General features: G+C 40.1%; 1 protein-coding gene across 1 annotated transcript in view; it reads left to right on the top strand.

Moving 5' to 3' along the window:
- The window catches only part of btbd11b (BTB (POZ) domain containing 11b), a 56,085-nt gene that overhangs the window by 35,571 nt on the left and 8,766 nt on the right, over window positions 1-11,748 (top strand). The window contains 5 exon segments of the mRNA XM_008312357.3: window positions 1-52; window positions 4,549-4,753; window positions 9,695-9,847; window positions 10,069-10,234; window positions 11,618-11,707. The exon segment at window positions 1-52 is cut by the window's left edge and continues 89 nt beyond it. Coding sequence (XP_008310579.1) covers window positions 1-52; window positions 4,549-4,753; window positions 9,695-9,847; window positions 10,069-10,234; window positions 11,618-11,707 — 666 coding nt within the window.

Here is an 11,748-nt window from a genome sequence, read left to right as displayed (position 1 = left end):
TCCATCGAGCAGTGCTTATTGGCAACAAGAGTGGGCAGCATCTCTGAACTCAGTGAGTCATCTTTCTGTTTGTGTCTATAGATGTGAGTCTGGCCTGACAATAGGACCACTAAAGACCACCTCATCCCTTCGTAGTTGGTCACTCATTTTAGCACTCAGTCCTTCGTTCATTAATAGGATAGCTATCAGTGAATTGGTCCTACCACAAATGGATATTCAGAGCTTTTTAAAACGTGCTTCTTCAACTACAGCAGTTAAACAAGAGCTGCCTGGGCCTTCATGTGATTCGGACCAGGAAACACCCGGGGCTAGCTCTAGAATAGCAAGCACGGCTAACTGCACCTCACACCTAGCACCGCCATCGGTCCAATTAGCTTGGCCACAGCAGAGCCACCACCAAATGATCTTAGTGAAAAACACTGCTGTCCCATGCAGCCTGCTCTTTCCGAATTTCCTACAAAAATAATTGGAAAGACAAAATGATCATATACGTTGCGGCGTTTACTTCTGCACTAGGTAAGACACGTTATTTAACACGTGTAGGTCTGTACTGTATTTACAACCATACTGTAACAATTGATGTTGAGCATCTTCTAATTGTGATAACAGAGTTGAACTTTATGGTTGGCTCCCAGTGTACTTTAGTTGTGTTCCATCATGTGTGATGCGCTGTGTAGTTTGTCTTTGTGGGAGGCTTGGTACTGTTGTCTGTACATGTGTAATAGCCTCTGTCACAGAATAGTTATAATGCACAGTGGTGTGGACAGTAGACAGATGACATCCATCTGCCATACACACAGTCATTTCCTTCATTCCTAAAATATCTCAACAACTAAGTAATTTGTTTTTACCTTGGCCGGGCAGTGATTCTAATGACTTTGATTATGCCGGTTTTTTACTCATACCGTAAAAGGCAATAACATCTAATGGACAGATTGGCACAACGTTTTGTCCAGATGACTTTGACTTTATTAAAATTGAATCCGTAGTGGTTTTGATTGAAGTATCATTGTGGGATAATTCACTTAATGTTTCACACAACAGCAATATAAACTCTAATTTTACATTCATAAGTCTTCACTGAAAGTCATTATGTATCAGTTTCCACCATTGTGTTCAGCTTCTAAAATGGAGGTGATTCACCAGCAGATCCGGCATCAACTAACGGTAACAAACCTGAGTCATTTGAAAAAAAAAAAAAAGCAAAACTGCAGTTTCTTTGAAAAACAACAGTGCACTTCCATGAGTTTGAAAGGCTTTTACAAACTAACAAAAGAACAAATTCTACATTGGCAAGCAGTCTTCAGGAGCGCAGCTGTATATATACTGGGTGGAGCAGGTGGAAACAGTTGTGCTGATTAGGGGGCGTGGCTGCAGGTGATTGAACAGAGGTGGAAGTTTCCACTGCAGGAGCACTCTGTGACACACTCATGACTCTGAAGTTTGTTGAGGTTTAAAGGCATAATTTCCAAAGTCCAACACGTATAGTCGGAGGGTTAAAAAAAAACCCTTAAACCTAATGCCTTTAGTGAAGGTTTGAAATCGTCTTCAGCTCTCACTGACATTTAAACTACATTTTAGACGTTTGCTGCTGATTTACCTCTTCGCATTTTCCTCCTCCCCCAAAATGCCACATTAGCATATTCGAAATGACTTGTAAATATCAATTGCAATTATTGGAAGTGTTGGAGTGGCGTGGTCGCTCAGTCAAGCCTGACAACACTCAGTGTGTCCTCGGGATGGAATAACAGGTAAGGTATGCACAGTTTGTTAGGTGTGATGTTGAGTTACCCAGAACACTGAAGTGTGAGTGAGTGATGAAGAAATATATTCACTCATGGTGTATGACATCCTCTCTAAATTAGAGCTGTCTGTGAAGATAATTATCCTCTGCATTTTTTTTCTAAGTAAAACGTTAGTCGTATATCTCCTCGGATGTGGACGTCTACAGGTTGCCAATAAATCCAGATGAGAAATACGGCCACAAATTAAAGCATGAGCTGCACAGAGCAGCCATCCATGCATCTTAGCCAATAGTGGAGCTGCTTACTGTGTTTTTATTTCCCTTTAAAACATGATCATCATGGCCTTATCAGAAACGAGAGGCTATTCCTCCACTGCCGCGGAGTGTGCTTCCTCTCTGGCTCTAAAACTTTAAACAGCCTCTGCACTCTCTGAACTAATGAGCAGTTTGGTTGTTATGTGGCCGCTGCACCGCCCATCACTGACCTCTGAGGTGCCACAGCTCATAAAATCAGAATCAAAGCTGCGCCAACGTATAGCCTTGCACCTGGTATATATATATATAATTGATTTTTGTTTGTTTGTTGTCATTTTGCATTGTTAGGAATTTGACAACTTCAAGAACTAAGTGTATACCACCAAGTGCAGCAGAGAACCACTGAGACACCTGAGGAGCCGGATTCACTCTGTGTCCTTCACTTCTCCTTTTTCTTGTTGGCATTGGGAATTAATTACCCAGGAAGGCAGGCTATTGATTAAAGGCTTGGACCTTGTAATGAAAAGGATATTGACGTTTAAGCTTATTAAACCCTCGTCTATCCTTCTGCTCCTTAGCCCGGAGAAAATACCTGCATTTAAAAATGTAGGTAGTAAATGTTGCATTCAGCACATAGACGTAGCAGAGACCAAGTGTGGTTGCAACAAACGAAAGTATACATGTTAAAACTTGATAATGTAATGATGTGCTGTACAACATTTAACAGTGTCTCTAGAGACTGACTTTGTACGTTTAACTCAGTCACTGTATAATGTGATGATCACTGCGTCAACAATGGGGTTTTACCTGCAGTTACGTACGTCTACTACACTCAGTCACTTCTGACTGTAGTTCTGAGCTGTATTTGAGTCTGTTTAAGTAGTTTGGGTTGTGGTTAGTACTGTATTGATTGTGTGTTGATATTGATTCAGCCTTCCAGTGGACTCACCACCCACAGGAAGGTTCAGCCGGGCTGCTACAGTACAGTGTGATTTGGGTGGTGGGCATAGAGACTGCTGCCCAATATCAAAACTATAAACTTTGACAATACCTGCATTTAAAACAGACATTGTTGTCCAAATTAGAAATAGTAAATGTTGATAAATGTACTTGTATTCATATTTCTGAGCAATATTAGAGGTAAAAAGTCCAGTCTGGGCCCACAGCTTGCTTCACTAAAAGACCTCACTGTGAACTAAGATGCTGCTGCTTCACTTATCTCTGGTAGTCTTTCAGTAAACAGACTGATGAACCGGCTGATGCGGACCTCCTCGGCTTCCCTTACCAACCTGACAAGGACACTGTTACAGCGTATCTTTATTCATGCTAAACGAGTCAGTGACAGATGTTGGACTGATAAAAGAAACAAAAAAACGACAGGAGCTCTTACTTACAGCAGTCATTTCCCTTCATTCTGTTTCCTGGTTGTTGCATCAGTAGTTCATGTTTTCTACCAACACAACAACATCGTTCCCAGAGGACAGTTGAGAGATTGACCGTTTTATTGCTTGAATGCTCTTCCCTCCCATTTAGGAGTCCCTTTTAAAATCATCTGTCACAGTGTAGTAGTCCAGTCTAAACCTACAGGATCGTTCATCCTGGGGAGAACAGATGACCTCATGTTTTGTCCGCTGGCCCTGGAGACGTATGGTACACTTTGAAGGCGGTTGGATGTTTTTCACACTCCCCTCTCTTTATAACTTTGTTACATTTTTGTCATATTGCAGTCAGTTCAAGGCAGGAAGTACAAGCAGCAGGAAATACACAGCATGTAATAAATCAGGATTCCGGGTTTTTTTTTTGTGTAGGATTTTGGTTGTAATTTTACTGAGAAAACTCACAGACCATGGTGTTGGACAGTAGCTGTCGTTCTCTGTATGCAGTGGATGTTTCTAACTACGTGAGAACACACTTTTTGGCTACTATTCAAATGACCAGGCTTTATTAAAAAGATCAACTGAACATGCTTCAGTTATACGTGAAATGCATGTAGCTGCACGGCACATTATGATTCAGGTCTTAAAGTATATAGTCACAATTACACATTACAGATTCATTTTAATTCCCTTTGCAATCTACATTTTATGGTCAATACATCATAGGGCTGTCTTCATCTAAGTATTGCAATAAAACTGCGAGCATGCAGATCCAGGAATAGTTTCCACTAAATACTTTTCTTTTCATTAAAGGCATCCAGAGAAAACTTTCCTCAGAAGAGTCCCCCCGAGCTTTTGATATTTCTGGCCTGACTGGATGACCTTAAAAGACTGACAATTTGTGCTGAGGAAATAGTTTGGAGAAGCTGATGTTTTCTATAAATATTCATTTTTCACACAGTGTTAGTCCTGAGTAAGCGCTTTCTTGTACTTTTACCCCACACTCTCTATGCGCTGCACATGAAGAACAAATTAAACACTTCCTGAATGTTGGGTGTAGAAAGCCTGACTGTTCAGGCTAATAAGTGTTAGAAGTCAGAACTCAGTGTCTTTGTTATAGAGTGAACTCTGAACAGTGCTTCTCTAACTGCTTGTTTTTCCATTTGTGTGTAGGTGACCTGGTGACCCGAGCCATGCACTACCTTCAGCCCCTGTACACAAAGAATCATAACAATGGGACGCCGCTGCACCACAAGAGCAGTGTCATTCACTGGTCACCCGAGGCCATCTACACTCTGTGTTACTTCATGCACTGCCCCCAGATAGAGTGGGAGAACCCTAATGTGGAACCTTCCAAAGTCACCCTACAAACAGAGAGGTGAGAGACACAGAACAAGAACAATGTTAGGTTTTCACACCTGACAAACCTGAACTCCAGGCCTGGGTTGATTGATGACACGTTGGTGAGCGGGGGGAGCAGAGATAGTAACTGTCAGTGAGGACACAAAAATAAAATGCAGCATTTATGAACTACTAGATTTACATTGTAAGGAAAACAATGTTTTCTTGTCAAGCAGAAAGAAATAATTCCTAAAAACCGAAGCAGCTGCATCATTAACCATATGATCCTTACAGGGTCACACTGGTTAAAAATCCAGCTCATCATTAAGTTCAACAGTTTTAAGACAGGGCTGCTCAATCACACTGTGTCACAATGACAAATAATCCACTTTCAGATCCTGATCTACCTGGAGATTGCTCTAGGAGTGCCTGTAGATCAGGACCAACAAGAAATTGAAAAAAAAAACATATACAGACATAAATATATATATATTAGTATGTAGTTGTGACCATATACTGTAGGAATATTGATATTCATATTGTGCCAAACAGCTACATGTATTTAAACAACACACCAACTAATAATATTGTATAATATTTGGTTAATATATAGTTAACATTTCTAATGTACGTAGGTGTCATAAAGTGCACTGAATATAAAACACATGCCTGCAGTGTTGTTTTCTGTGTATTTATATATACTGTATATATATATATATATACTCACATGTGCTTGTTTATTTTATATATATATCTGTATGTGTGTGTGTATATATATATATATATATATACACACACACATACAGATATATATAAAATCATATTATGCCAGACAGCTCCATGCATTTAATCAGTACCCAAACATATGTATATATTTAGTATCTTCAGTTTATGAGTAAATATTTATTTAACGTTTTCAGTGTACGCAGATCACTTCAGTCTGTACCACCTGTTCTTTACCCTATCCTGAGCTCAGTATCAATGACATCAATGACTGTACTGTAATGTAGAGGGTATTGTACAGTAATGTTATATATATAATAACAGACCACACATGTTTGTGTTGGTTTTGGGGTTAGGATTTAAAAATCTCAGTTTTTTTTTCTGCCCACATTTTTCATCATCTGTCCAGGTTCAGTGGTCGTCTGGCCTGGACAGTGGTCTTCACTCCAGGCCAGTTAATAACATTTACATTGGCCGTTTAAAGATAGACCTTTGCCAGTTTTGAAATATGTTTCGAGTCTTTGGCTCCAAAGTTTGATGGACCACCAAGACACATTTTGGCTGTTGACTGGTTGATTTTTTTTTTCTCATATGTTCTTCATATTTTTCTCCCACTTTCAAATTCATTGAAACATCACCAAAGTGTGTCCTTCCAACTTTGTACTTTTTTTTTCTCTGGTTTGTAACATCTCTCTGGGTTAAAACCATTTTATCCTCTCAGACTAAAAATATACTTTCAGTCTTACCTTTAAGTAGTTTTCTTCAAATATCTGATTTTCTTTTTCTTTTTCTATGAACATTTTGAAAAAGTGTTTCGACATTGTTGAAAAATTATAACGAGAGTGGAGAATGCAAAATTTACTTGTTCCCAATTTTACAAGATTTTTGTTTTGTGAAATGGGTTTATTTTTGTAAGGCAACAAAAAGATAGATCGGCAGAACAAGTCAGTATGTTTAGGAAGTGTTTCTTTGTTTCAAACGTTGTGGAAATGCAATAAAAAGCTCACTGGCCTATTAGACAGCTATGGTATGACAGGACCACTGGTAGTGACATCTGGTTCAGTCTTAAAGTCTCACAGAACCTTCCTGAGTTTCCCACAACACCATTCTAATCAAGGACCCTAAAAACAGTCCTCCCTCTCCTTGTGGTGTTCAGCTGTTTGTCAGCACAGAAACTGTTCCCACTGCTAAACACATTTATTAGGCGACATATGGTAGAAAGAAGGGGAATTCTGGCTTCAGCATAAGACAGGATGTTAGTCCGGAGTGAGCCGAGATAAAGTAAACCTTGACAGCTGCTTTAATGGGATGAAGGAAAGAACAAAACACATTTAACTGATTAGCTTCCTGGCACAAAATCTTTATAAAATATATTAAAAACAATTTTCAGATCCCTGCTAATATGTGAAATCAATACCAATAAACTCGTATAAATATTTTTTTTAACTTGGAGAAGCAAATAATTTATTTATACATGCTTAGGTAAAATATATTGAAATATAATACATCTATGTATATATTGCTATATATATTGCTATATATATATGCATCTATATATATATATATATATATAGATGCATGAAAATCCCGAGTTTTTTTACACAGCAAATTTAAGAGGAAAAAAAACACAACATATTTAGATACAAAAAAAGAAGTATCTGGTTCCATGAGGTGTATTATTTCTCTGCACTTTTACCAAATTAGATCCTTCCTCGACCTACATCTACAGAGTTCCAGTCTCCCGCATATGTTTGGATTTTGTCCTCAGAATAGAACTTAATCTATAGCAGATGTTTTCCCCTGGAAAGATGTTGTGTATTAGTGGATTGTTAATATCTCCACTTCCCAACGGAGCACACACAGAGACCTGGGGAGGGGCAGGAAGCAGTGCACATATTTGATCAGTCAGTATTAAAAAGTTCTGCCACTGACGCAGTGAAGTATTATTACTAAACCAGTGTTGTTGACTCCTTTAATACTTTGCTCACTCACTATTGAAACAGTTGACAAAAATTGGCAGCTTTAAAGAGAGGCAACAAAATCTTGCTAATTTCTTTTCTTTTTCCATTTATCTTCCATTTCCTAATGCGGTGCTTAGCATTTCCTACAGTTTTGGTAAAAAGCCTGTCATCCCTCACCGCTGAGCCTGAGCAGAGCTCCACTGAGGCCACACATTTTATCGCCTGCAGTGGAGCAGGTTATCAACTAATGCGCGTCCCAGATGTCCGACTCCCGTCCGCTTCAGCTCTGAGCGGCATTTGTAAAGGAAATCACGTTTATGCTTCTTTTATTTGGCTCATATTTTATCACATTTCCAGAAAGAGAATTGACAAAAACCCCAGGACTGCAACAAAATCCTCCAATCTCTGCTGCAGGATGTGTAAGGTGTGCATGGAAAACGGAGCCTCACACTGCCAGGGAACTATAGGGTTCCTATTAGGCATGTAAGGGAAACACACGGCCACGGACGTTTCCTGCCTGTTGATTGGGTGACGAGCTGCTTTGATAAGGTCTGTGGATCCACTAAGACTGGCTGCTTTGAAGTGTGGAAAATGAAGTGTGTGAATTTCTTCAAACAATAATTACAAGATCCTCCTATGAACGCACACCAGCATTAACGAGTGACACGTCGGCAGTGATTGACACAAGTAGGACAAGGTCATGTGAAGGACTAAGCAGGCTGGAGAGAGACGTACAGCAAGGTGTAATGTATACAACCACAGGCCTTATTGTTTGGTTTAATAAGTTAACATTTCTAAACACTCAAAATACAAATAAAAAAATACACTGAAATTTGTTCAGACACTTCAGGAAATAGAACAAAGGAAAGACTTTTTGTTGTCAGACATTTAGTGATTAAAACGTTTGAAGCAGAACTTTGTGGTTTTTTTTACAACAATACTTCAAAGCAGCAGTAACAGAATGGCACCGAGTTCCAACACTGGTAACTGTAGATGGTGAAAGGCTTTCCTTCTGTGTCATGTTGCTCGAGGACAGCTGTGTTGAAGGACACTTTCTGTAAACGATGCTCCTTTTAAACTAGACCCAGTCTTGACACTCAAACCTGCTGTCACTGAACCTGCTAATTATTTCTTTATTATTTTGCTAACTATTTTAATAAAGGAATGTATTGTATTAACTGACTGAGTCTACCATCAGAGTTAACTTTTCTGAAAGTCAAGTCAACAATTCTTAAAGCTATTGACCTCCTGAGATTTAGTTCAGTTAAAAAAAAGAAACATAATCTTCATAATCTTATTATGCATGTCAGCTCTGGGTGTAAACACAAATCTTTCTCACCTCTCACCAAACCTCGTCTGTTTCTCTCCTGCTGTTTTCGTCAGCTTTGTTGAATGCAGTACTTCCCAAACTTTTTCTGCAGTCTTCCCCCTTCTTCCAGAAGGGAATATTGTCGAGTCCCCTGTCTGCAGTACGGTGACACTTTCACAGCTTCCGTAGTATTATTCCCTTAATTTCCCAAAGGGAACTCCTGAGGGATTAATAAAGTTCTTTCTCTCTATCTATTCCTTCAACGCTGCACTACACTACAGGATTAATAAAGTTCTTTCTCTCTAACTATTCCTTCAACGCTGCACTACACTACCTACAAACCAACATCGTGATAAAAAATAATCAACGTATTTTATTCACATTATGAATAAATATTGAAATTAAAATGTATTCATTTTGTGTTCACCCTCCCCTGGCAGCCCCCCCCCCCCGCCGCGAGGTACGGGGGCATTCTAAAAATGCTGCAGATTTGTGTTTCCCCGGGGCACAGAAGGGTAAAGTTTCAACAAGTTTCAAAACACACATCATCATCAGGCTGCTGCAGGAACATAATCCAAAAGCCAAGGACTTTGTCATAATTCAGTTTTACATCTAGCCAGAATTAATTACAGGAATTAATTTTAGTGTCAGTCGTCCTGTCGTTATTTATGACTAGTTAACCTTTGTTCTAAGCAGAAACTACACTAGTGCACGCACCGTGGCAGGACCCTTGATATATATATATATATATATATATATATATACAGTATATATATATATATATAACCTGGTACCAAATGACCTGTACCAGGCCACAAACCGTGGGTTGAGACCCCTGTTCTAAATGATTATTAAAGGATGAACAGATCTCCACATCCAAATGTATACATGAGGTACATTTGGTAACAGATGTTCCTCTGCACGTCATGTGTGGACTGTAATTTAAGTTCAGTGCGTATGTGTGTGGCTTCATCTCCCTCCACAGGCCATTCATGATGCTGCCGCCGCTGATGGAGTGGGTGCGTGTGGCCATGGTACACACCGAGCACAGACGCAGCTTCTCTGTGGACAGCGATGACGTCCGGCAGGCTGCCAGGCTCCTGCTGCCCGGAGTGGACTGTGAACCTCGCCAACTCCGGTAGGGCTGCAGTCAGGGTCAAGACCTGGGGCTAGGGACATGTGTGTTTAGAGCTCAGTCAGTAACGAGAACAAAACACGAGCAGGTTTACGTCAAGATGAGGGAAGAATTATATGTGGGTCTCTCAGACAGTTGTTGGTGTTTAATTAAACATTCCTGGGTGGGAGAAAAAAAACAGAGTCAACATCCACTCTGAAATGATTGTGTGTTTTCCTCTGCAGAACGGACGACTGCTTTTGTGCCTCGAGAAAATTGGATGCTGCCTCCACTGAGGCGAAGTTCCTGCAGGACCTGGGCTTCCGTATGCTCAGCTGTGGACGCACGGACCTGGTGAAGCAGGCTGTCAACATACTGGGGCCGGACGGCATCAACAGCATGAGTGAGCAGGTCAGAAGACATAGGTCGACACACTGAACCATCCATCAGCCGGGCTTTCGCCACGATAACTCATTTGTAAAATGAATTGGATTTTCTCACGTCAGCAGAATGACCCTTATTGTACATCCAATAATTCCTCTGGTCATTGCTTAAGATGACCTGGATATTTCTGGCACAACTGATTCAGTTTGGCTCAAATGTTGCACATTTTTAAACTTATTAACTACTTATTATAGTCAAGTGTTTATTTATTAATATCCTGGTTTGTAAAATCATGATTTAGCACTATGTCACGTTAACATGTTTGTTCTAACAATAATCTTTAAATACACTGCGGGAAAAGGTTTTGAATTCACAGAAGCACCTTGAGCTGATAGCTGATAATGTTACTAAAAAATGTTCTGCAGAGTAATGTTCACATTTATTTTTCGACTAAACAATTACAGATAGTATAATTCCATTATTTCTGTCAGAAAGGCTGATCTAATGTCTGAAATAATCTTGAAAAGAAACAACGTTTCGTGGCAGCAGAGCATTCTCCGACACGCTCAAGGTAAGAGGTACATGATATAGTCTAAACAAAACAGTCACCGTACTTTACTGATTTACTGATATTATCACATCCCCCCCCCCACCCCGCTCTTAATGTCTGCTGCCTCCTTGTGTTTATATGACCCTACTCCACTTTACCTTCCTATCCAGTTTGTCCTAATCCCAACAGCCAAGCGATGCAGCATTCTCCACTGTGTTTCCTTGACTTCCATCTCGCCTCTCCTGTGATTTGGACTCCATTATACTGAGCTCATGTGTTTTGACCTTGACAGAAACTGATTAAACCTCTGTCTGTGTCTGAACTTGGCTAAGCATTTAATATTAAAGACGTTTGATCAACCAGTCTTGATCGAGCGGTGCATTTGAGTTTCATCCTTTGTTGTTAACCATAACGTCCTGGTCCTGACTGCGCTGTCTCTTACTGTGAACATGGCAATAACAAACAGTCATGTGTAAGAGATTACCGTTTGTGGTTATGCAAAGTTTCCTGAGGGAGTAGAGCGCCACAGGAGGCTGTCTTTATTGGCTTGATTCAAATCAAGGATGGGTTGGTAAGGTTAACGAATTCGCAAGTGAACCTTGAAAGTGTCACCTCAAGATCTTTATCCCACCTTAAATCTTATTCAATCCAGAGATTATTCCCAAGTGAATGAAATCAAAATTCTCCCTTCTTTATGTGGAGCTGCATACAGACCAACAAGTACAAAAGGGAAAAAATCTTCCTCACGTAGGCCTATAAATTATGTTGCTTGAAATAAACCAGGGAGTATATATTGATCTTAGACATCGATGGTCATTATTCCCATCATCCCCTTTGTTTTGTGTCCGTGCGTTCTACAGGGGATGACCCCGCTGATGTACGCCTGTGTCCGTGGAGACGAGGCCATGGTGCAGATGCTGCTGGACGCAGGAGCCGACATTAACAGTGAGGTCAGTGATGATGAAGGGTCTGCTGCTCAACACCCCCCCCC

Source organism: Cynoglossus semilaevis, chromosome 6, assembly GCF_000523025.1.
Source record: "Cynoglossus semilaevis isolate Cse_v1.0 chromosome 6, Cse_v1.0, whole genome shotgun sequence".
Classification (NCBI taxonomy): domain Eukaryota; kingdom Metazoa; phylum Chordata; class Actinopteri; order Pleuronectiformes; family Cynoglossidae; genus Cynoglossus; species Cynoglossus semilaevis.
The sequence above is the reverse complement of the archived record's forward strand: the minus strand, read 5'-3'. Positions and strand labels throughout refer to the sequence as shown.